This window comes from Ictidomys tridecemlineatus, chromosome 11, assembly GCF_052094955.1.
Source record: "Ictidomys tridecemlineatus isolate mIctTri1 chromosome 11, mIctTri1.hap1, whole genome shotgun sequence".
Taxonomy (NCBI): Eukaryota; Metazoa; Chordata; class Mammalia; order Rodentia; family Sciuridae; genus Ictidomys; species Ictidomys tridecemlineatus.
Genome location: NC_135487.1, coordinates 9952724 through 9979591, shown reverse-complemented (window position 1 = coordinate 9979591; position 26868 = coordinate 9952724). Strand labels below are relative to the sequence as shown.

The 26868-nt window shown below is 52.1% G+C and overlaps 1 protein-coding gene across 1 annotated transcript in view; it reads right to left on the bottom strand.

The window, feature by feature from the left end:
• The window catches only part of Fhad1 (forkhead associated phosphopeptide binding domain 1), a 98540-nt gene that overhangs the window by 54415 nt on the left and 17257 nt on the right, over positions 1-26868 (bottom strand). Inside the window, exons 4-5 of the mRNA XM_078027743.1 lie at positions 24441-24647; positions 4552-4816 (exon numbers count right to left, since the gene is read on the bottom strand). Of these exons, the coding sequence (XP_077883869.1) occupies positions 4552-4816; positions 24441-24647 (472 nt within the window). The remainder of the gene's footprint in view (positions 1-4551; positions 4817-24440; positions 24648-26868) is intronic.

Genomic DNA, 26868 nt, shown 5'->3' with positions numbered 1-26868 from the left:
TGCGGAATGCATGAAGGAGCGAGCAGGTGAGTGAACTAGGACCCAGTTCACCCTCCTAGACCTGTCCCAAGAGAATGATATCCGGTGCCTGGCTGGGGACAGTTCCGCTGTCCTGCTGAAAGCCGAGGGTTGGACGCACGGAGTCTAGTGGAACTGTAAGATCTCCTGGACGGACCAGTTAAGATAGCAGACTGGCTCTGCCTGGACGGGGGTCTCTGTGACATGAGATTTCAGTGCTCAGGCCTGGAAAGTCCAGGGAAAACTGGGGCAAGTTGGGCAATTCAGAAAAAGGGAAGAGGAAGCGCCCCCACCCACGCACCCCTCCCGCTGGATTTCCTGCCACCACGGGGAGGCGGGACCCAGGAAGGTCCTCTGACGCACCCCTGGGGCACCAGATGACCTGTCTCACAACTCAGAGGTCAGGAGAGCACAAATGCCGCATTTCTCCAGCATCGTGCACCGAGGGGAGCAGGCCTCGGGCCCGGGCACCAGGCACCAAGGTGGTGGGCCCTCTTTCTATCCTTCCGCTCTTCCCTGACCCTCTTCCTCCCGTGTCTGGAAGCCAGGTGTCAGGAAACAGTCACTTACTCGCAGTAGTCACGTTCAAAAGGTAAAGCGAAAAGGTGAAGTCAGTTTTAATAATACATTTTATGTAACCCAATATATCAAAAACACCGTTGCAACATGTGTGTTTATCTGCACCAAAAATATTGAGAGATTCCACATTCTTGTTTTTTTTTTTTTAATGGTATGAAGCCTTTGGTGTCCAGGGTTGCTTTGCCCGTCCAGTACATCCCAATTTGGAAGATAAGTTTTCATCAGAAAGACCTGATCTATGTTTAGATTTCACAAACATGTCCGCTTGAATAAAGGAGATCCACACACACAAGTTGTTCCAAACATACGAGACGTTCCCAGGCTGAAATCCAGCAGCGGGTTTTAAATTTGTTAAAATCAGACGTCCTTTGGTCAGTCACTTACTCACACATCTCAGATGCTCACAAGCCGCCCGTGGCGTGGAAGGAGAGGGCACGGGGTGACACCCTGCTGCTCCCTCTGTCTCCGCCTGACTTTTCCTTCCTGGCAAAGTCTGCAGCCAGAGCCCACCCAGGGCATCAGGGAGAAGCAAGACTAAGAACAAGCCTCGAGGCCCGGCCTTGACCCTGACACCCCGTGGGAGGTGAGGCCCGGGCTGATTCTCCACAGTGGGCCTGGCTTGTCTCCCACCTGGGGCAGCCATTGCCTCGGGCAGGCGTCCCCACTGGGGGGTGGTCGGCTGTGTCTCATCTGAAAGGCACCCACCGCCCAGGGCCTTTCCAATTGGTGCCCGACGACGAGAAATGGGCTTCTGTGGGAAGAGTGGCCCGCGAGCGGCCGGGACGACTGTGAGAAGGGGTGCCCCCGGCCGGATGGAGGCAGGAGCTGTCCGGGGACCTCTGGAGTCAGGGGCCCCCAGGTGAATGGCCAGGCCAGGAGCTCCAGGGCTGGTCCTCACGGGCTCTGAGTCCAGTCCCCGTTCACATCTCCAGGGGAGACTCCAGATGCTTCTGCAGCCCTGTTGGGGCTACCGCGAGTCACCCCTGATTGCAGGGTGGTGGTGAGCCCCTGGAGACCCAGAAGCTGGACCTCATCAACCCTCCAGGCCGCGTGACCATGTGGGTCTCTGCAGGTGCATCCGGAAAGTCCACGGGGCAGCTGGACCCGAGGCTCAGTTTCTTTTCCTCCAGGAGGGGGTGCCAGACGGGCTACCTCCCCCGAACCCCACTCTTCATTGGCCACTGTTGGGCATCAGAAAGAACCCAGCCGGAACGAGGTGGGTGCTGTCCACCCAGAGCCAGCCGGAGGACTGGAGCATGGAGTTGGCCCGGAAGCTTGGAGCAGAGAGGCCAATCTGAAGCAGGTGGCTCCCCAGCCCACAGGAAGGTGACAGCCTTCTCTACATCAGGGAAATGAGGTGGCAGTTGGGAACAGGCACCGTGGTATGCCTGCCCCCACCCAGTGACCCCCTGGGGAGCTGTGGGGTGAAGCCTGATGGGCCTGGGGTCCTGGAAGCCCCGACTGCTCTCCCTCCCCAGGTGGTGGAAGGCCACTGGAGAAGGCCAAGTTCAACTTCACTGAACCACGGGATGGTGCTGCTCGTGACCCGAGACGGGCGAATCTCAGAGACACTGGGCTGAACCAGAGACGCCTTCCACAGAAGAACCTGGACCGCACGCTCCGAGGATCTGAGGCCCCAGATTAGGGTTCTGTCCCTGGTAGAGGGGACAGGGGAGTGGCTACCTCCAGGGTGGGGCTGGGGAGGGACCGAGGGGACTTCCCAGGGCGAGGTCATGCCCTGCGTCTTGATGGGGGTTTGAGCTACATAGGTGTGAACAACGGTCAGTTGTGGTCACTCGCGGTCCGCATTTCCTTGCTTGGTGGCCACTCTCAAGGCAGCCCCCTCCGTTCTTGTCCCTGCTGTCCCCCGGGGACCTGTTCTGGGTTTGGGTGTGAGGTGTCTCCCGAAGCTCCTGTTCATCAGGAAGGTCCAGGTGCAGAGGCTGGGTCTGAGAGCCGAACCTCGGCCGTCCATCCTAGTCGGCATGGACTGAGCGGTGGGGTCCGTAGGCAGGTGGGGCGTGGCCGGAGGAGGTAGTCACTGGGGTGTGTCTTGGGAGGCTTGTCCTTCCTGCAGCGCCCACCCCGGCCCTGGACCAGGAGCCGAGCATCTCCCCTCTGCTGGCCCCCCATGCTGTGCGGCTTCACTTGGGCCCAGAGCCATGGACTCGGCCATCTCTGCGCTGAGACCTCCGAAACCCTTAGCCCCAAGGACGCTCTTCCTCCTCTGTGTCACTTCTGTCAGGGGCTTTGGTCACAGCGATGCAAAGTCAGCAAAAACAGCGCCCTGGCGAGGTCCTCACAGAAGCTGCTGGAGCCACCTCGGTCCACAGGTGGACGGAGCAGCGCCCGGGGCCTGGATGGCAGGAGGCTGCTTTCCCACGGTCCTCAGTCTGCAGGCCCAGGGCCGGGCCGGCGGCTCCTCCCGAGGCCTCTCTCCTGGCTGGCGGCCGGCGGCTGGCGGCCTCCTCACTGTGTCCCGACACGTCCTTCTGTGCAGGGCGTCCCCCGTGTCTCTCTCAGGAGCTCACCCTGACAGCCCATTTTACCGGAAAGGCACCACCTGCACGTGTGAGCGCGTCCTGTGGTCCCGGGCCAGCGCTCAACGTGTGGAGTGTGAGGAGCGCCACGCGGCCCCCAGCACAGCCGTCTCTGTCACCTGAGGTGCTCCTGAGGCTGCCTCGGAAGAGGCTCTGCTGCTGGACCGTGCCCTGGGGGAAGCCGGCCGCCATCTGTGAAGAGACTCCAGCAGCCCGTGGGAGGTCCCCGAGGAAGGTCCCCGAGGAAGGTCCCCGCGGAGAACTGGGGCCTCCTGCCAAAAGCCGCGTGAGGGGCATAGCTCCCTGGCTAAATGACCCCCCAATTCCGGACCCTCCGAAACTGAACAGTACACGGGGTTTTATTTGTCTGCTTTAGGCTGCCGAGTGTCAGGATGACTTGTTAGACAACCGTCGGTAAGTAAGGGACACTACGCTAACTTCACATCGAAAGACAAAGCTGACAGAAGGCTCGCCAGGATGCCGGGGGGGAGGCCAGAGGTGCGCAATTTATTTTAAAGTGTAATAAGTCGGGTCAGTGAATGAACTGAAGGGTGGACACACACGAAACACACGGGGTGGCCAGAGGCAAGGGCGGCGGGGGAGGGCCTCTGTAAACCTCTTTTTACTTTGTTGTTGTTTGGACATTTCCTTCTCACAGTGTGGGGGGAATGGCTGCTAGTTCTTAGACAGGGGGGCAGGAACCCGCAGAAACCGTTTCACCTCCTCTGGAACATTCCACAAGGATAATGGCTCCATCCATGGTGGAGGAAGGAGACCCGGAGGGTCCTGAGCAAGACTAGGGAGGAGATGGAGCCTCCTGGAGGGGGTCTGTGGCTGGGCCAGAGGGGACAGAGAGGGGACCTGGACTCCAGGGGCTGTTCAGTGGACAGTGACAGACAGCAGTCTCCTCCCCAGATGCCCCAGCCTCAGGGGCTGGGTGAGGGGAGGAAGCCCTGAGGCTGCGCGTGTCCCAAGTCCCCAGGCCCTGGGAGGCCTTCAATGTCATGAAAAGCACTGAGCTCACTGGACTTCCCTGGAAAAGTCATTTTCCCTTAGTAAACTCAGCCTCTTCTCTGATAAATGGTGGATTTCTGCCAGCTCCGGGGGCTGCTGTGGGCAGGGGGACCTCAGGCCAGTGTTTCTGCTCATCTGCATTAAAGGGTGTCATTTCAGATTCTGTGACACACACACAGACGCACACGCAGCACGGGGCCTGCCGTGTGGACCGGGGCTTGTGCACAGTCCAGGGACACCTGGCAGCACATCAGCAGAGACGTCCCTTTATCTGTCCCCTTACTTTGTTTATCTTGATTTAAAAAAAAATAATGACACGCTCTATTTTTAGCCAAAGACACAAGACACATCCTCACGGCCACACCTCCGCCCCGGGTCCTCCCGGAGGCCCGCTGCCTACCTTGCTTGAGGAGGGGGGACTTGTGGCTGCTGTCCACCACGAAGGAGAACATCTTTCCGCTGGCGCTCACGGGCCGTTGGTGGGCGGGGGGGACTACGGAGGGCCTGGGGAAGCCCTGGGACCAGCTCCTCTGCAGGGGCACTGGCCGGATGCCCTGGTAGAAAACGTTGAGCGGTGGCGAAGGCGACGGGATCGGCTGCTGGGAGATCCGGGACGGCTGTGGCCTCGGCCAGGCTGCTGGGCCCCTCACCCAGGGGAAGGAGACCTGTGGGCAGACAGGGCACTTGTGATCCGCTGCCGTGGCCTGCGCCCCTCCGTCCCAGCCACATCATCGCTGCCCCGGGCCTGGGCTGGAGAGTCACGTCCCTCGGGAAGCCTCCTGGACCCTCCTCGGGGTGATGGCCGCACGGTGGGCCACAGGGCACGCCCCCCCACACGGGGGCGCTCATTATGTCAGGACCCTGCCGAGAGGGCACCTGCAGGATGGCCCCGAGGTGGGGCAGGGCCAGGTGGGTCACTGTGGGACTGAGCTGCTGAGCTGGTGGCCTGTCCCCTCTGCAGGGCAGGGGCCTTCTGTCTAGCTGGCTCACCACGGTATTCCCAGCACCTAGAATGGACACCAGCCACCGAGGTGACCAGGCCGCCGAGGCCCAGGCCCAGCTCCTGGCCTCCACCTCTGTTTTCTGTCCACCTGTGCTGGGGTCCCGTCTGTCCCCCGAAGCCAAGAGCCCAGGATGGCGGAGACCCCGGCTGGCCGTTAGCCTCCGTCCCTGACGTCCAACATACCCGACTCTGCCAGAGGCTCCAACGTGTCTATCCCGGGAGCCTCCGGTTGGTGGGCCTGGGGGAGGCCGTCGGGGCGCGGATGGGGGGGGGGCGCGTCAGAACCCGTCACCCAGGAGAGGAATGGAGAGGCTCTGACGCGGCTCTGCCCTGGCTTCAGCTGCGCGAGGATTCTCTCCTGGGCCTCGTGGTGAAACAGGGACACAGGGGAGTGTGGTCCCTCACTGCAGGGGCCCCCTGTTCCTTCCTGAGTCGTAAATGAGGCTGGAGAGGCCAAGGCTTCACCAGGCCCAGGCAGGGGTGGAGGGCCCCGGGCGTGAGCCGGAGGCCTGTCCCTCTCCCACTTTCTCCAGCTGCCCCCTCCTCCCTGTCTAGTCTAGAGATTGCTGGTTCAGGAGGAGGGCTCTGCTTCTGGGCTGGGGTCTTGGGGGGGCGGGGGCCTTAAAGGCCAGCTGACTCCAAGTGGTCACAGGTCCCTCTGCCCTCCTGGACAGGCAGAGGCCACTCAGCCTCCCGGGGAGGTTCTGGGCCACCTCCTTTCTTCCCAGCCAGGTTGAGGCATTTCCTGGCCAGAGGGATTGGTTCGGGGGTGGGGCACGTGATCCAATTAGAGCCCAGGACCCCCAGGGGACCCAGGCTGGACCCCAGGTTTTTAATTGTGAGAACCACATAGCATGATTCTTACCATTTTGAACAGTTAGCTGTAGAGCTGAGTAGTGGTAAGTGTATTCAAACTGTTGTGAGCAGCGTCTCCAGAATTCTTCCCTCTTACCAAAGTGAAACTCTCTTCCCATCCATACCTCCAACCCCTCCCCAGCCCCGCAACTGCCTTTCTCTCTTCAGTCCCATCAATAGGCACCTGACTATTGGTACCTCACAGAACTGGGCTCAGACAGTAGTTATCTCCTTGTGACCTGCTTATTCTCTTAGCATCACGTCCTCAACGGTTATCCCTGCTGTAGCAGGTGTGGGATCTCTTTCCTTTTCCAGGCTGAATGCTATTCCAGTGAACGGCCAGACTACATTTTGCCTATTCATGTTCAACTGATGGTCACTTGAGCTGCTTGTAATTTTGGCTGCTGTGAACAGGGCTGAGCAGATGCAGAAACTGGTTGTGAGCCCTCTCTGGGGTCTGACCCTGAGCTGCTCAGTATGAGAGGCTGGTTGGAGTGGGTCTTGCTTTAGAGGGAGATGCAGGTATATAAGTGCAGTAATGACTGCAACAGACTCTTTAGGTGTAAAATTAAAAAATAGTGTTTTTTCCCCTGAAGTTCATTGATTTAGGGTGGCCTCGGCTGGAGGGCAGAGGATGGTCTCTGCTGAGCAGCTCAGATACATCAGGCAAGGTCAAGGTTTTAGCTGCTGGGAACTACAAGGAGACTAGCAGCAGAAAAAACCCAAGGAAAGACCACATGAAGAGGAAGCTCCCGGCCATGCTCACACAGAGTTTGCAGGGACCCTGGGGTCAAGGTCATAGAGCCTGCGGTCAAGGTCAGTTGCCAACAAGGCTGGATTTAGAAACTTTACATTAAAAATACGTGTTCATGCATCCCTCCCCGCCCCTTCCTCCCAGTCTGGATTAGTTCTGGGTCTGAGGCAGCTCAGAGTGGTCCTGAGCTCTTCCATGTCTGCCCCAGCAGAGCCGCTAGAGGCACCAGGGCTGCGCCCACCCCGAGATGCTCAAGAAGCCGCACCCATTTCCCCCACTGTGTACCCTTCTCCATGTCACTATGCAGGACTCAGGCTTCCGCCAGGAGATGGCCCCACAGAGGGGCACCTGTGTGCGGGGACGGCGGCGCCCTAACACGCGTGGTCTCGTCAGAGTGACCCTGGGGTGCCGGAGGCTTTGCACCCCACCCGGGGCCGGGGATAGAAGCTCTGCGGGTTGGTGACTCCCTGAGGCACTGCCGCAGCCAGGAGGCAGGGTCTGCTTGCCCCCAGCCCTGCTCTAAGAGCATCCGGGTTATCTGGGGTCACGGTGGGCACCTGCGGCCACACTGCAGAAGGCTCTTGGGTGGCTGGTAGCGGAGAGCCGACATTCCAAGTTAAAAAACAATGAAAGTGTCCAGTGACGGAGGGAAAACCCGCAGCCAGTGCCTGTCAGGTTCCCAGGAGGCGGGCGGCTCCCTCGGGTGCTCCTCCAGGTCCAGGCAGCCTTCTGTAAACTGCTGTGAGGACGGAGGCCTCCGCCCAGCCCGTGACAGTGTCACGGCTGGGCCCAGCCCGCCCTGCCTCACCAGAGCCACCGTGCGGCGTTCAGAACGTCGGGGCTGGTTGACAAACTCGGCCGCGAATGAAAAGTCATGTATGTTGCAATTACAGGACAGTGACAAACAGGTGGCACCCGGCCTTCCTCATCATTCTGCCACGCTCCTGATCACCCACGGCCTCGACTTTGCCTTCAACGTTGAGAACTTTGCCTTCAACGTTGAAAACATGACACAGCCAGGCTCCTTCCAGCCCCGCGGGTGACTGGCCACGGCGGGATGCTCACACCTTAAGAGCCGGGCAGAGTCACAAATCGGGGCTTGATCACTTGCACCAAAGAGGGGGGCAGGGAAGACAGTGAGGAGCAGCACCAACACCAAGGCCGACACCGAAGCTCCTCATCTGACGCAGCAGAGTCTCTCCTGTCCCCAAGGGACACATGAGGCCCCAACCCGCCCCTTCTCGGTTCCCTTTTGTCTCCCTCATAAGCGTGAGCAAACCTACCCCCACCACTAAGGCTTTCGGTGGTCACCCTGCGCCGGCAATGGTTCAGCAAAGACCAAGAGAAACGTCCTGCGAGAACCGCCAGCTGCGTGGAGTCCCCAGGGAGTGGCGTGAGGTAGGACTGTAAAGAGCGCGCTGTGCGGCATCTACAGCAGCGAACTTTTATCAGAAATTCTATATTTTCCACCTTTTTTATGGGTGCATTATAGTTGTGCGTGTCGAGGGAATCTGTTGTGGCGTATCCATACTATAGAACAGACGGTCGGCCAACATCACCCCAGCCCTCCTGCCCACCCCTTGGTGGTACTCCTCTCCTGGTCCCCCTTGATTTTCATGACCCACCCCACCTTCCTTTTCCTCTCTAGCTTCCCATAGGCAGGGAAACATGACCCTTGCCCTGCTGAGCTCCACTTAGAAATGCATGATTTCATTTTCTTTATGGATGACACAGCTCCACGGAGGGTATGGTGCGCCACTGGGATGCTGCTTGAGTGGCCTGGAACTGAGCCAGGGGGTGGGGGGGACTCAGTTCTCCCCTTGGGGACGATCCCGGCATTCCCGTGTGTAGACTGCCCAAGGCGTGGGGTCTCTGCCCGCTCTACCCACTGGACAGCTCTCCCAGCTCCAGAGTTGGGCGTGACCCGCTGGGACGGTTAGCCCAACCCCTGCCTTATCTGGTAAAGAACATCCATGGAAAGCCCCTGAAGTCCCCGTGTGGAGACCAGCCAAGCGCGGCTCTGGCTCCCCTCCTTCCAGCGCGGAGGCCGTCCCGCCCTCGCTTTTCAAAATTATTTTCTGTATCGTGTGGTTTTCTTGCCGCCTTTTTTCTTAGCTGAACGTCACAGCCAGCCCACTCCACGCACAGGAACCCCAGACTCCATTGCCCACGCGGGACCTGAGCGAGGATGTACCACGTTCTTGGCCCATTTGTCCGCTGATGGAGACCGGGGCTGGCTCATGGTTTGGCTGCTGTGAACGTGGGCTGCAGGGATCACTGTGCTACGTGGCTTCGGTTCCTGTGGATAAACACTGAGGAGCCGCGTGGCTGGGTGGCGTGTGGCCCCTGGCCAGCCTCTGGGGAACCTCCACACTCGTGTCCGCGGTGGCTGTGCTGACTCACGGTCCCCACGGAGCAGCAGACCTTTGCTCTTCACGACACCTCACTTTTCAGAGAGCTGTGGGTTACACCTTTACCAGCAGATGGCTGAGCACCCAGCTCTGTTCCTGCTACACACTACAGGTGTTTGCTGACCCATTGGACCGGCCATGGGCAGACAGAGTGTAAGCGAAACGTCCTTCAGCTGATTCTGGGCGAGAGCAGGGGAGATACACCATGATGCAGAAATTAAGGAAATGCTAAAGTAAAAAAAAGGTGGGCAGACGACAGTGACCCCAGGCCCACCCACCACGCATGGTAGAGAGTGACCACAGCTCACCACGTGGAGGAGAGCTACCTGCTGCGGCTGCATCTACCAACCCGTGGGGTGGCTTTCCCCACCACCTTCCATCAAGTGACTACAGCCAGGACCTACAAGACCATCTTCCAGGTGCCTGCAGGCAAGGTATCGGTGACCTGCAGGGACACTACAAGATTATACGGTAGAAACTGTAATACCTCGAATCCACACTGAGAGATAGGAAGACACATGGCCGACATGAAGAAACGGGAAGAAAGTGCCTAGAACAAGCCAGGCTGATACAACGGTAGATCCACTGACAGCACAGAGCTGGAATGTCAGGGAAGGAGAGCAGAAGGTACAGGATTAAAATGATGTGCGAAGCCAAGAATGAATTGAGAGAGCAAGTACAGGCAGCAATGAGATGAGAGAGGACATACAGGTAGCAAAGGATTACTTCAAGAAAGAGAGAGACACTGGAAAAAAAAAAACAAATCCTTGAATGAAGGAAACAATAAACCAAATAAAAAATTCAATAGAAAGCATCAAGAACAGACTAGATCACTTGGAAGACAGAACATCATGCAATGGACACAAAATATGTATCTTGAAAACAAAGTTGGCCACACAGTGAAGATAGTGAAAAACCATGAACAGAACCTCCAAAGAATTATGGGATGATATGACAAGACCAAATTAAGAATTATTGGGATAAAGAGAGGCACAGAGATACAAACCAAAGAAATGCACAATTTCTTCAATGAAATAATATCAGAAAATGTCCCAAACATGAAGAATGAATTAAAAAATTGAATACAATTGGCTTACAGGACACCAAATATACAAAATTACAACAGATCCACACCAAAGCACATTATCCTGAAAACGCCTACTCTACAGAATAGGGAGAGACTTTTAAAAGCCGCAAGAGAAGAGCTTCAGGTTACATATGGGGAGAAACCCATCAGGAGCTCCGCGGATTTCTCAGCCAGGAGATCCTGGAGCAGCACGCACCAAGCTCTGAAAGAACGAAGGGTGGCAATGTGTCAGAGGGGCATGCAGGCAACCAGGGTCCGGGGGTCATGCGGTGGCCAAGGCTGGGACAATCTGAGCCACAGATAGGTGACAAAGTGGTGGGTCGTGACTTGAAGTATAAAATGAGGGCACAGGAACTGCGCTGGTGGGAACGTGGCTGGGTAGAGGCGTCCCTGGGGGCGGAGACGCTTCCCTGTGGAACCCGCTCCAGCAGGGGGAGCGCGTGCCCTCCCTGAGGCTGTGCAACACCCAGAGACCGTGGAGAAACCTGGTGACCCGGCCCAGCGTCACCGACACCGGGGAAGTGGAGCTGACGGGTGTCTGGACGCCGCGGGCTGGCAGGACGCTTGGCCTCTGCCGCACGTGTTCTGAAGGCCACGACCCCAGGCGAAGCAGAGACAGAGACAGAGACAGACGGGGCACGTTCTCAGGTCACCTGGCCAGTAGGCAGGGCCACCAAGGAGAGGAGAACCCAGGCAAGACTGAGAAACCGTGGCCGACCCAGGGGACGAGGTGACTGAGCAACATGGGCCCGGGGTGGCGTCGCTCCTGAAGTGTGGTGACACTGACGGAACCATGCTGTGTGTGTGTGTGTGTGTGTGTGTGTGTGCGCGGACACTGACTGACCCATGCTGTGTGTGTGTGTGTGTGTGTGTGTGGTGACACTGACTGACCCATGCTGTGTGTGTGTGTGTGTGTGTGTGTGCGGACACTGACTGACCCATGCTGTTTATGTGTGTGTGTGTGTGTGTGGTGACACTGACTGACCCATGCTGTGTGTGTGTGTGTGTGTGTGTGTGTGTGCAGACACTGACCGACCCATGCTGTGTGTGTGTGTGTGTATGTGTGTGTGTGTGTGCAGACACTGACCGACCCATGCTGTGTGTATGTGTGTGTGCGCGGACACTGACCGACCCGTGCCGTGGTCCAGGACAGACGTTAAGATGTGGCCGAGGAAGCTACAGAGTTCTGTGTCACTTCCTGTGCCATCATTACAACTCCCTGTAAATCCAAATTCTGCCCCACCTCCAAAAAAAAAAAAATACAACAAAAACCATTACTTTTAAAAAGGGCTTTGAGTTACCAGGAAAAAAAAATAGTGGAGAATCCTTGAGCAGTGGCAGAGCAGCTCACTCGGGGAGACCTGGGCCCACCCGCAGCCCCTGCTGCCTCAGCTTTGCCAGGCTTGTCTATAACTACCAGCTGAAGGGACCCAAAGGGACATGGAAGGTAGGCAGTGGAGGATGGGGGATCCTCTCCACCCCAGGAAGGGCGCATGAGCCACGCTTGGGTGTCAGTGATCGGTTCTTGATCTCAACCAATCAGTGAAGAAGCCGGCTTTCTCCAGAACTGTGTTGGAGCGACTGCTGGGAACCTTGCCACAGGTGAGCCAAGAGCCTGCCTGACAAGGACCTCCCTCCTGGGCGGCCCTGTTTTCACCCACTACGTCGTCCCCAGCAGCAGGGGGAGCCGCAGGGAGCACTGAGGCCTGAGCGCCCACGGCCCTGGGATCTCTGAGCTCCTGGGAAACCCTCTTAGACTGGGACTCGCAAGATCTGTCCCTTGATCTCCATTCTGGCCGTCACCGACAGACACATCACCTTGGGAAAGTGTGGCACACCTCATCATCTGAGCACCTGAATCCAGCCAGGCCTGAAGCCCTTATGTTTATGACTTCCTACCTTTTTATGTATTTATTTATCTTTTGCTTAGGCTAGTTTGAGTTAGGGTTTTGAAATGTCCTAACAATGAAATTTTCTGGATAGTATGATTATTGTGATTTTAGCACAAGCCTCAATATGTCATCAGAATCAAAGGTGCTGTAACATAGGTTCTGACATGTTCAAATGAAGCCCATCACGCTGTGATCATGATTTACCTTTAACCTTATAAAAGTAAAACAGTGGCCCAGAGAAGTGATCTAAGACCAAGGAACCAGTCACAAGACAGGTAGTGAAACATTAAATAGAGAAACAGAACAAACAGTTCGCTAGCTGCAGTCGACTGCAGAGTGTAAACCCCGTTTTTCTGCTTCAAAAGTGACACCAGGGAAAACATCCCTTAAAAGAAAACAGCACTTTAAGAAACAGGTGAAAGTTATAACATCACGCGTGTGATGGTTGTCTGTTAATGTCTGGCATACCTTTCGGCTGCATCAATGTCATTCTTCCATTGCTCTCTGTACAAGCCCATCTCTATGCCTGTGTGTCGGTTGGGATCCATATTTCCAAGCTCTGTGTTCAAGAGGTAATAAAACCATTGTTCAAGTCTGTTTCTTCTTGTCTTATTCCTGAGTTAACTGGGTTAGCTATGAGGGCCCAGCTCCTGGCAGACACAGGGCCCAGTCTGCATTCCTTCTTCCACCTGCTCCCCCACCATCACCTCTTTTTTGTTTTATCTTCTTTTGCTTCTCCCAGAAACTGAATAAATGGAGGCGGGTGTTCGGGGTGGAGGTTGCATTCTCCTGGATGCAGCAGATGGTGGCTGCGCACGGGGCACCGCGGGTCTCTGGCTGCCCTGACGGTGGACCAGGAAAGCCCACCTGGTCCACGCTGAAATGGACGGCTTGGCGGTTTTCCAATGACGCCTTTTTTGTGAAGACAGTTAAGGACCTAGATTTGGTCCACGGCTGTAAGTTCATCCTCCACAGGTGAAGAGGACGGGATTGAGCCTTTGACAGATATGGTCCAGCTCCTCCTCTGCCCATTCCCTCCGTGTGACCCTGACCATGTGTAAGGTAACGGCAGCTGCTGCTTACTTCGTGAGGATGGATGGGGTGGCGCCTAGTGAGCTCAGGGTGCGTCCTGGTGCCCAGGAACTGCTTGTGACACACAGCCACCAGGCAGCTGCGTCCTCCAGGAAGAAATGGGAAGGGACAGGGGGTGGCCTGCTGCGGGGATGCGGTAACGGGGGCGATTCCTGGTAAATGGGGGCGAGGGGGGAAGCCAGAGCCCACGCTGCCTTTTCCTCCCTCCTGGGTGGCCCCGTTTTCACCCACTAAGTCGTCCCCAGCAGCAGGGGGAGCCGCAGGCTGGCCCAGGGCTGCAGGGAGCACTGAGGCCTGAGCGCCCACGGCCCTGGGATCTCTGAGCTCCTGGGAAACCCTCCTAGACTGGGACTCGCGAGATCTGTCCCTTGATCTCCATTCTGGCCGTTACCAACAGACACATCACCTTGGGAAAGTGTGGCACCTCTTTGGGACTTAGCTCGCCCAGGATGGGACGGTCCCAAAGGCCTCTGTAAGAATTCTGAAGGGGGAAAGGACAGCTTTGGCGACTGTGTAGAAACCGGAAACTGAACCTCGGGTCGTGCTGGAAGGTGAACTTGGCCTTGTCCTTCCCCACGAGGCAGAGAGCAGCAGGGAATGCTGGCCAGTGGGGGCAGGATGCCGGGGGTCGCCAGGGTGAAGGACGCTTCCAGAAGTCGCCAGGGAGGCTGGCTGGACAGGGCAGAGCAGGCCAGGGGAAGGCCAGACACGAGAGCTGACCCCTCAGTCAGGGTCAGCCCAGGGCCCACTCCCTCCCGGGTCAGGCTGGAGGAGCTGTCCATGCGGAGAGGAGAGCAGTCGCCTGCGTCTTCCTGAACCAGCTCTACGCCCTGGACTTCTCTGGCGGTTCCATTCAGATTTGTCACATTTCAGAACAGACAAAATTCCTGTGTCTGGTGAGTGTTTCCTTGGCCCACTGCTGTGCGAGGACAGGATGGCTGGTGACAGGGCAGCCCTGGCTCACAGCTCCCTTCCTGACACACAGAGATACACACACACACAGACACACAGACACACAGACACACAGACACACAGAGACAACACACACACATACACACAGACACACAGAGATAACACAGAGACACACACATAGACACACAGACACACAGACACAGACACACAGACACACAGAGACAACACACAGACACAGACACATACACACAGACACACATAGAAACACAGACAACACAGACACACACATAGACACAGACACACACAGGCACACACACACAGACACACACAGGCACACACAAAGACAACACAGACACACAGATAACACAGATACACACACACAGACACACACAGACACAGACACACACACATAGACACACACACACAGACACTGAGAGAGACAACACAGGCAACACACAGACACAGACACACAGACACACACACAGACACAGAGAGAGACAACACAGACATACAGAGACAGATACACAGACATAGAGACAGACACACAGAGACAACACAGACACAGACACACACAGACACACAGACACACACAGACACACAGACACACACAGACACACAGACACACAACAACAAGAAGCAGCAACAACCACTGTGGCAGCTGCCCCTGACCGGCTTTTGTTTCAATCTCCTGACTTATGGGCGGGAACTTGTCACTCAGTGTTTGCTCCAGGCTTGGCTGGGGCCTGCAGGTCATGTCCTACACAACCCCAGGGCGCCGTCTGCCTGGACCACAGCGTGAGTGGAGATGTGGAGGCCCACATGGTGGGGGACGACAATGGTGGCGAGAGCAGGTTCTTGGATTCTCGCGGAGCTTCCTGGTGCCCATGTGCTTTGACAGCCAAGAGCTCGTCCTGATTCTCCATCCTGTGTGTCCTCCCATGGGTTTGACACTCGCAAAAGCACCTGGTAGCTGGGGAGGTCTCAGAAGGAGGCAGGGTCACTTGGTCACTGGCTGAACAGTTTGCACACAGCGACCCACTGAATCCCACAGGAACCCGGGTGGTGGCAACTATGAGATCCAGCTTCACAGAGTGGAGAGTGTGGCTTTGAGGAGCGAGGCACGTTGCCTTGACCTTGACCATGTAGCTGTTGAGAGCAGGGATGGGGCTAGACGGGGCTGCTGGACTTGGTCTGCAGGACAGCTGCCCCGTTGCTATATGGTGGCAGACACTCAGGTCCCTAACTTCTCCCCGACTCCTGCTCCCTAAAAACAAGTCTGTCACGTCCTCTCTGGTCATGTCACCAAGCCTGGAGTAGCAACCTCTCCTTTGGGAACGCTTTGTCAGGAAAAGAAGAGTTGCCCTTGTGATATTAGGACCGCTGTCTTCCAGAGAAGGAGTTCTGGAAAACTCCACCTGGGGAGACAGCGCCCTCTCCTGGCCCAAAAGATGGATGGGAACAGGAGCGAGCGGGCGTCCAGCGGGCTCTGGGTTTCTCAGGAAAACCGGACCCAAAATATTTGATGAGAGTCACTCTCCAACATGTACTTAAAGATCAACAGCCCCCAGGCAGGGTCACCAGGCCAGCGGGACAGAATCCACAGGAGTGGCAGCCGCCACGGGACCCCCTTCAGCCAGAACCCAGGGAGGCTCCCAGGGGGACAGGTCCCACAGGAGGCCAGTCACACGGGGGCCTAGAGCATTCATAGAGGCAGGAGGCAGAGCAGCGCTGCCCGGGCTGGGCGAGGGCGGAGGCGCCTCCCTCTTCCACGGGGACAGTTTGGGTTCTGCAAGATGAAGCAGGGCAGCGGTGGAGATGGGCACCTCACGCCACCAACGTCCCCACGTAAGCATGGCGAGGTGGCAGACCTCATGCTGCGTGGATCCCACCCCAGGTTCAGAAGGGAAAAGATCAGAACCAGATGGACACGGGTGGGTGTTGGAGGTTTCCCTGGGGGTGGGTGATGGAACCGTGCTGGAAACAGACCCTGCGATGGCGGCCGGCTCATCGATTCACTGGAGTTTGCAAGGCGCTCACTTGAAATGGGGGACGTGTGTGTCACACCATGTGAGCCTCAATGAAGCCCCGGGAGCCAGCCGTTTGAGGCGATGCGGCTTGCTGTTTGGCGTGGTGATGGCCACATGTCAAAGCCCACCACGTTAGGCACTTTACCCTCAGGCAGCTGGATACGTCAGTCACCCCACACCAAAGCTGGGTCTTTAAAAGGCAGCACATCCTGGTGGTGGCACATGCCTGCAATCCCAATAGCCCAGGAGGCTGAGGCAGCAGGATTGTGACAGCAACAGCGAGGTGCTAAGCAGCTCAGTGAGGCCCTGTCTCTTAATAAAACACAAAATAGGGCTGGGGATGGGGCTCAGTGATTGAGTGCCCCTGAGTTTGATCCCTGGTTCAAAAAAAAAAAAAAAAGGGACGGGCAGGTCAGGCCCAGCAACCTGCGGAGTGACAGAGCTGCCCCACGTGCCTACAGGGTAGGCGGACCTGCGACACACCAGCAGAACAGGTCCAGTGGCCTGCTGAGGGGCAGGCCTGCCCCCTCCCCCAGTGCCTGCAAGGTAGGTGGACCTGTGACCCACGGGCAGGTCAGGTCCAGAAACCTGCGGAGAGACAGAGCTGCCCCACGCGCCTGCAGGGTAGGGGTACCTGCGACACACCAGCAGGACAGGTCCAGTGGCCTGCTGAGGGGCAGGCCCGCCCCCTCCCCAGTGCCTGCAAGGTAGGCGGGACTGTGACCACCAGCAGAAGGTAGGCGGGACTGTGACCTCCGGCAGATCAGGCCCAGCAGCCTGCTGAGGGGCGGAGCCGCCCACTCCCCCCTGCACCTGCAAGGTAGGCGGACCTGCGACCCAAGGGCAGGTCAGGCCCAGCAACCTGCGGAGTGACAGAGCTGCCCCACGCGCCTGCTGGGTAGGTGGACCTTCAACCGACTGGCAGAGCAGACCGCTAGCGTGGTAGACAGATCACCCCAATTGGAGGAGGATCACAGCCACTACCTGCCCTGCAAGGGAGATTTTTCAACTATACAAGAGCAATATAAATAAATAGAGGGAAAATTTCAAAAACACAACAGTTTCACCAAGCAGAAAGAAACGCCAGCAGTATGAAAAGACAAGGAAAGAAAGGACCACAAGCAATGCAGGTCAACTCAACTTTAGAAGAGGTAATAGCTGCAACAGAAGGAATGTCAGATAAAGAGTTCAGGATATATATATGCTTCAGATGATCTGGAGTCTCAAGGAAGACATGAGACAGCAAAATCAGACAATGAAAGATCACATTGACAAGGAACTACATAAACAAATCCAGGAAGTAAAAGATCAATTTCACAGGGAGATAGAGGTAATAAAAAACAAACAAATAGAAATCCTAGAAATGCAGGAAGCAATAAACCAACTTAAAAACTCAATTGAGAATACTACCAGCAGAGTAGATCACTTAGAAGATAGAACATCAGACAATAAAGACAAGTATTTCAACTTGAAAAGAACATAGACAGCTCAGCAGGTCTGCTAAGAAACCATGAGCAGAACATCCAAGAAATATGGGATAATATCAAAAGACCAAACTTAAGAGTCACTGGGATACAGGAAGGCACAGAGCTCCAAACCAAAGGAATAAACAATCTATTCAGTGAAATAATACGAGAAAACTTCCCAGACTTGAAGAATGAGACAGAATCCCAAATCCTAGAAGCCTACAGGACGCCGAATGTGCAAAATCATAAGAGATCCACACCTAGACACATTATAATGAAGATGCCCAACATACAGAATAAGGAGAGAATTTTAAAAGCTACAAGAGAAAGGAAGCAGATTACATTTAGGGGTAAACCAGTCAGGATAACAGGTGATCTCTCAACACAGACTCTGAAAGCTAGAAGATCCTGGAATAACATATTTCAAACACTGAAAGAAAATGGGTTCCAACCAAGAATCGTGTATCCGGCAAAATTAAGCTTCAGGATGGAAGATGAAATTAAAACCTTCCACGATAAACAAAAGTTAAAAGAATTTGCAGTTAGAAAACCATCTCTTCAAAAAATACTTGGCAAAACATTACAGGAAGAGGAAATGGAAAATAACAATGAAAACCAACAGTGGGAGGTAGGAAAGTAAAGGGGGGAAAATAATCAAAGAGGAAAACAAATCAGGTTTAGTAACATAAATAAACAAATATGGCTGGAAGAACAACCCATATCTCAATAATAACCCTAAATGTTAATGGCTTAAACTCACCAATTAAGAGACACAGGCTAGTTGAATGGATCACAAAACAAGACCCAACAATATGCTGCCTACAGGAGACACATTTGATAGGAAAAGATATTCATAGACTGAAGGTAAAAGGTTGGGAAAAATCATATCACTCATATGGACTGTGGAAACAAGCAGGAGTGTCCATACTCATATCAAATAAAATAGATTTCAAGCCAAAGTTAATCAAAAGGGATAAAGAGGGACATTACATACTGCTCAAGGGAATCATACACCAACAAGACATAACAATCATAAATATATATGCCCCAAACAACGGTGCTGCTATGTTCATCAAGCAAACTCTTCTCAAGTTCAAGAGTCTAATAGACCACCATACAATAATCATGGGAGACTTCAACACACCTCTCTCACCACTGGACAGATCTTCCAAACAAAAGTTGAATAAGGAAACTATAGAACTCAATAACACAATTAACAACCTAGACTTAATTGACATATATAGAATATACCACCCAACATCAAGCAGTTACACTTTTTTCTCAGCAGCACATGGATCCTTCTCAAAAATAGATCATATATTATGTCACAGGGCAACTCTTAGACAATATAAAAGAGTAGAGATAATACCATGCATCTTATCTGATCATAATGGAATGAAACTGAAAATCAACGATAAAAGAAGGAAGAAAAAATCATGGATCACTTGGAGAATGAACAATAGGTTACTGAATGATCAATGGGTTTTAGAAGACATCAAGGAGGAAATTAAAAAATTCTTAGAGTTAAATGAAAACACAGACACAACATATCGGAATCTATGGGACACATTGAAAGCAGTTCTAAGAGGAAAATTCATTGCTTGGAGTTCATTTCTTAAAAAAAGAAAAAACCAACAAATAAATGATCTCATACTTCATCTCAAAATCCTAGAAAAAGAAGAGCAAAACAACAGCAAAAGAAGTAGAAGGCAAGAAATAATTAAAATCAGAGCTGAAATTAATGAAATCGAAACAAAAGAAACAATTGAAAAAATTGACAAAACTAAAAGTTGGTTCTTTGAAAAAATAAATAAAATTGACAGACCCTTAGCCATGCTAGCGAAGAGAAGAAGAGAGAGAACTCAAATTAGTAGCATACGGGATGAAAAAGGCAATATCACAACAGACACTTCAGAAATACAGAAGATAATCAGAAATTATTTTGAATCCTTATACTCCAATGAAATAGAAGATAGTGAAGGCATCGATAAATTTCTTAAGTCATATAATCTGCCCAGATTGAGTCAGGAGGATATAGACAACCTAAACAGACCAATATCAATTGAGGAAATAGAAGAAACCATCAAAAGATTACCATCTAAGAAAAGCCCAGGACCAGATGGGTATACAGCAGAGTTCTACAAAACCTTTAAAGAGGAACTAATACCAATACTTTTCAAGCTATTTCAGGAAACAGAAAAAGAGGGAGAACTTCCAAATTCATTCTACGAGGCCAACATCACCCTGATTCCGAAACCAGACAAAGACACTTCAAAGAAAGAAAACTACAGACCAATATCTCTAATGAACCTAGATGCAAAAATCCTCAATAAAATTCTGGCAAATCGGATACAAAAACATATCAAAAAAATTGTGCACCATGATTAAGTAGGATTCATCCCTGGTATGCAAGGCTGGTTCAATATACGGAAATCAATAAATGTTATTCACCACATCAATAGACTTAAAAATAAGAACCATATGATCATTTCGATAGATGCGGAAAAAGCATTCGACAAAGTACAGCATCGCTTTATGTTCAAAACTCTTGAAAAACTAGGGATAACAGGAACATACCTCAACATTGTAAAAGCAATCTATGCTAAGCCTCAGGCTAGCATCATTCTGAATGGAGAAAAATTGAAGGCATTCCCTCTAAAATCTGGAACAAGACAGGGATGCCCTCTCTCACCACTTCTGTTCAACATAGTTCTCGAAACACTGGCCAGAGCAATTAGACAGACGAAAGAAATTAAAGGCATAAAAATAGGAAAAGAAGAACTTAAATTATCACTATTTGCAGATGACATGATTCTATACCTAGCAGACCCAAAAGGGTCTACAAAGAAACTGTAGAGCTAATAAATGAATTCAGCAAAGTGGCAGGACATAAAATCAACACACAGAAATCAAAGGCATTCCTGTATATCAGCGACAAATCCTCTGAAATGGAAATGAGGACAACCACTCCGTTCACAATATCCTCAAAAATAATAAAATACTTGGGAATCAACCTAACAAAAGAGGTGAAAGACTTATACAATGAAAACTACAGAACCCTGAAGAGAGAAATTGAAGAAGATCTTAGAAGATAGAAAAATATACCCTGTTCATGGATAGGCAGAACTAACATCATCAAAATGGCGATATTACCAAAAGTTCTCTATAGGTTTAATGCAATGCCAATCAAAATCCCAACGGCATTTCTTGTAGAAATAGAGAAAGCAATCATGAAATTCATATGGAAGAATAAAAGACCCAGAATAGCAAAAACAATGCTAAGCAGGAAGTGTGAATCAGGCGGGATAGCGATACCAGACTTCAAACTATACTACAGAGCAATAGTAACAAAAACAGCATGGTACTGGTACCAAAACAGGCGGGCGGACCAATGGTACAGAATAGAGGACACAGAAACCAACCCACAAAACTACAACTTTCTTATATTTGATAAAGGGGCTAAAAGCATGCAATGGAGGAAGGATAGCATCTTCAACAAATGGTGCTGGGAAAACTGGAAATCCATATGCAACAAAATGAAACTGAATCCCTTTCTCTCGCCATGCACAAAAGTTAACTCAAAATGGATCAAGGAGCTTGATATCAAATCAGAGACACGGCATCTGATAGAAGAAAAAGTTGGCTACGACCTACATACTGTGGGGTCGGGCTCCAAATTCCTCAATAGGACACCCATAGCACAAGAGTTAACATCTAGAATCAACAAATGGGACTTACTCAAACTAAAAAGTTTTTTTGCAGCAAAAGAAACAATAAGAGAGGTAAATAGGGAGCCTACATCATGGGAACAAATCTTTACTCCTCACACTTCAGATAGAGCCCTAATATCCAGAGTATACAAAGAACTCAAAAAATTAGACAATAAGATAACAAATAACCCAACAACACATGGGCCAAGGACCTGAACAGACACTTCTCAGAGGAGGACATACAATCAATCAATAAGTACATGAAAAAATGCTCACCATCTCTAGCAGTCAGAGAAATGCAAATCAAAACCACCCTAAGATACCATCTCACTCCAGTAAGATTGGCAGCCATTAGGAAGTCAAACAACAACAAGTGCTGGTGAGGATGTGGGGAAAAGGGTATACTTATACATTGTTGGTGGGACTGCAAATTGGTGCAGCCAATTTGGAAAGCAGTATGGAGATTTCTTGGAAAGCTGGGAATGGAACCACCATTTGACCCAGCTATTCCCCCTCTCGGTCTATTCCCTAAAGACCTAAAAAGAGCATGCTACAGGGACACTGGTACATCAATGTTCATAGCAGCACAATTCACAATAGCAAGACTGTGGAACCAACCTAGATGCCCTTCAATAGACGAATGGATAAAAAAATGTGGCATTTATACACAATGGAGTATTACTCTGCATTAAAAATGACAAAATCATAGAATTTGGAGGGAAATGGATGGCATTAGAGCAGATTATGCTAAGTGAAGCTAGCCAAGCCCTAAGAAACAAATGCCAAATGTCTTCTTTGATATAAAGAGAGTAACTAAGAACAGACTAGGGGAGAAGAGCACGAGAAGAAGATTAACATTAAACAGGGATGAGAGGTGGGAGGGAAAGGGAGAGAGAAGGGAAACTGCATGGAAATGGAAGGAAACCCTCAGGGTTATACAAAATTACATACAAGAGGAAGTGAGGGGAAAGGGAAAAAATAATACAAGGGGGAGGAATGAATTACAGTAGAGGGGGGAAAGAGAGAAGAGGGTAGGGGAGTAGGGGAGGGGGGGATAGTAGAGGATAGGAAAGGCAGCAGAATACAACAGACATGAGTATGGCAATATGTAAATCAATGGAAGTGTAACTGATGTGATTCTGCAAGCTGTATACAGGGTAAAAATGGGAGTTCATAACCCACTTGAATCAAAATGTGAAATATGATATATCAAGAACTATGTAATGTTTTGAACAACCAACAATAAAAAAAAATAAAAATAAAAAAAAGGTAGCCCAGTGTTGCACGGTAATGGGTCTCTCATAGTTCATCAGACAATGCCCCTTCTGATGGGCACTGAGGTCTCAAATTTTATGCTACTATAAGTAATATTTCAGTAAATATTTTTGTAAGATAAGAAATATATATATATATATATATTGTATGTCCTCTCCTCTCTGCCTGGCAAGTCACAAAAATCAGAATTTCCTAAGGAGGGGGCCCAGGAACCTATAATTTTACTGGAAATTTCTGAAAAATTCTTGTAATCAGACTCGTTAAGGAAACACTGCCTCAGACTTCACAGACTTGAATCAGAAATTCCATATTCTTTCATCCCTGAAACAGCCCACAAATGCTACGTACAAAATATTCTGTATTGGCTTCCCTTCTGCTGGGGCACACCAGGCTCTCCAAGGAGCTGGTGAGCATGCAGCTTCCAGGAGTACTGTAGGACTGCTGTTAGCTGGAGCATAAATGAATAAACGAGGAAATATGAATAGATAAAATATGGGGTATCCAGTTCAAACTGAGTTTCTGAAAAAACTGAATAAAATTCTTAGCATAAGTATATCCCATGCCATATTGGGGACCTACTTATAACTAAAATTATTTTTTTTAATATAAATTAAAATTTAACTAGGTGTCTTGCATTTTTTCTGGCAACCCCAAGCATGAGTCCTTGGGCCTGGGGGAGCTCAGAGATCTGCACTGCTGCTCTGCTGTCACGCGGTTCTGACACGGGGGACCTCAGTGGCCTCCTGAGAACCGCTGATCAGGACACCACCCTCTGGGTCGGGAGGCCTCGCAGTGCTGCCAGAGGACCCGGAGCTTTCCCTGAGCAAACGCGTTAGCGTTGGTGCGAGGGGAAGGAGAGAGCAGGAGCGGCCTGTCCCCGGGCTCCAAAGCCCAGTGTGAGCCCCGTGGTGGGGTCCTGGTCCAGGCGCCTGCGGGTCGCGGAGGGCGATGCCTGTGGCCAGCTCTCACAGGGCTCTGGGAGACCCCAGCCCCAGGCCGCTGGCTGGAGTCTCTGCATTTATTATTCTTGGTCTTGTCCCAGGAAGGGTCTAAGCCTTGGGGGTCTCAGTCCCTGCAGCAGAGTTGGGGTGGGAGCGAGGCCAACACCCACCTCCCGGACACAGACGACCACGGGGTGCCACCGAGGCGCCGCAGGCTGTGAGTTTCACCATCGTCACGGGGCGCATTGGACCTTCAGGTAACCACGGCGAGACCCCGTGAGCCCAGGGCGGTCCCGGCCCCACCCTGTGGATGCCAAGGCGGCCGTCCAGGGTCCCGGGCTGCTCAGGAGCCCGCGGGGCAGCAGGGCGAGGACCCGCGGCCAAGCCTGTGACCTCGCCGGCCGTGCGCCCTCCCTGGTCCGTTCCTGGTGACCGCAGTTTCATGGGTTGATTTTCAGTGATTTCACCTGAGACCCAGGTCTGGCCTCGAGCTGGGCCCCACAGTGGCTGTTGTGTTCCCAGCTGGGACTCGGAGTTTCCCGAAGGCCACACCCCGCCATATGGGGGCGATGCTCCCCCAGACCCGCGGCCGGGGCTTTCGCAGCCGGCGGTGCGCAGCCTGCAAAGAGGGGCGCCCTCCGCAGAGCTGCACCCTGGGCTGTCCCCACGGCAGGACGAAGCAAGCTGGGGACATCGTCCCCTGCAGCGCACTGCTGGGCACCTCGTCCCCTGCCCTGTCATGGCTCGGCATGTGGTCCCGGGCGGCATGTGGTCCCGGGCACCCTGTTCCTCTGGCACAGCTAGGCACCCTGTCCCCCTGCCCCGACGCGGCTCGGCATCCCGCCTGCAGTGGCCCGGGCTCACCTGGGGTGGATTCTCAATGACCAGCTCGTAGGTCAGTCCCACGGATCCAAATCTCAGGATGTCCCCCGGGATGAGCTTCACAGCCACGTTCTGGATGTGACACTCGTTGACGAACGTGCCGTTGCGGGAATTGAAGTCCTGAAGAACGAAACTGCCCTCGTCCTCGTTGAACTCAATGAGCGCGTGGTGGTTGTCGATGTCTGCCGACTGAAAACACAGACGGACAGTGGTCATGGGAACAAAAATGCACGGCCCTGGTGCGCACTGTACGCCAGAATGTGTCACCCAAGTCACTGTGGATTGTCACCACATTGTTTTATTTATTTTTTGGTACTGGGCACTGAATCCTGGGCCTGGCACATGCTAAGCAAGTACTCTACAGGGAGCTACACCCTCTGCTCACAATCCTCATTGTTAAAGGATGCTGAGGATCAGAGAGGGTAAGTGATTTTCCTAAGGCCACATAGCTAGAGTGTGTTGGAGCTGGGATGTGCTCTCCGACTCTAGACCTGGGGACAGGCACCAAGTTGTTGGGTGCAGAGTCAGAAAAAGGCAAAAGGAAGCTGGGTAGTCTTAGTGGGAGTTGGCCGTTCCTGTTCCCTTGACTCTGCACCAGCAGGTGTAGGGTGGGAGGGAAAGGCTGGGCAGGAAACAGAAACCGCCTGGACGCCAACCACGAAGGCCAGTGGCCAGTGAGGGCTGTCCAGCCAGGTCCATGGAGAGGGTACACATAGCCGAGGGGGTGTTGCTGTTCATTGTTTTGTTCATTCAAAACTAACATTTCTTATTGCAGAAAACGAGAAATAGAGAAAAGCAGTAAAAAGATATTAAAATCTCTTGTAATCCAAATCTCTTGTAATCTCATCCTCCAGAGGCAGCCGCTGTTAATACTGTGGCTCACATCCTTCTGGGTTTTTTTCTATGTTGACATTCTTTTAAAATTAAAACAAAATTAATCACTTAACACATACCACTGCCTTTCAAAACTCGGACATGCAATGAAGCATGTTCCCATGTGATTAGTTATTCCCATTGCATCTTGGAAGCTACTCAGAGTTTATCTAACCAAAGATGATCTACCTTTCAACAGGGGGCCAGGTGTGACTATGGTCCCCAAAGGAAAGGGGTCCCGGCCAGTACCTCTGGGAGCTGGTGGTGGGGGACAGAAGCACCTCTCAATTTCATTTTTTAAAAAACTCTGATTGAACTCAAGGATGCTTAACCACTGAGCCATATCCCCAGCCCTTTTTATTTTTTAATTTTGAGATAGGGTCTTGCTAAGTCTCTTAGGGTCTGGCTAAGTTGCTGAGGTTGGCTTTGAACTTGCAATCCTCCTGCCTTAGCCTCCTGAGTTGCTGGGATTCCAGGCGTGCACCACGGCGCCCAACTTAATTCTGCTTTAATAAGAAGAGTGAGCCGAGCTCAGCATCCAGGGCAATAGCACCTTCCCCTGGCCTCGGGCCCTGCAGGGAGGTAAGGAAACACATTTCTTTTCTTTTCTATTCTATTTATTTCCTTTCTTCCTTCCTCCTCTTTTTTTATTTTATTTTATTTTATTTTATTTTATTTTTTTATGATGGAGCCTCACTCTGTTGCCTAGATTGACCCTAAGCTCAGGTGATCCTTCTGTCTCAGTCTCTGGGTAACTGGGACGCCCTGCACGTACCACATGCCTGAATGTCTTTGTCTTTTAAGGACACAGCCTACAGGACATCTGCTCCAGCCCGAGACTTTGCAATCCTTTTCTAAGTTCACCTTCTTCATCTTTCCAGGATATCCCCATCAGGTTTCATTAAAAAGTACATGCACTCAGAAATCTAAAATGCCACCATAAGTACCAACAGTTTACTTTACTAATAAAACATATTGATGCATGTGACAGAGGAGCATTCTAACATATTAAACTTTACATGCCAGGAAACTGGCCAGCTTTTTTGCCACGGTGTCCCACTTCATCCTCACAATCCAGACAGTCCCCATTTTGTGGAGGAGGAAACTGAGTCATAGAATGATGGATTTATGTGGGGCCACCAACTTGACAAGCTTGGTTTGTACCCAGTTTTCCTAAATTGAGGTCTATTGACAAGTTTCCATCAAACACCTTAACACTCCAATACAAAGACACCAAAGAGAGCTGGAGTAGCTAAATTCATTGCAGACACATCTGACTTCAGAAGAAGAAGAGCTATTGGGGATGTAGAGAGGCATTAAAAAAGGATAAAAGGGTCCATTCTCTGAGAAGACGTAACAACCCTAAACATGTATGCACCTCATAACAGAGTTAAAAAATACAAGAGGCAAAACCCAATAAACTGCAAGGAGAGACAGAACATCCCTTGTGGTAGTTGAGATGTCATTCCTTCTCTGCCAGTAACAGATGGACCGAGCAGGCAGAAAATGAGTAAGGCCACAAGATGAACTGCACGGC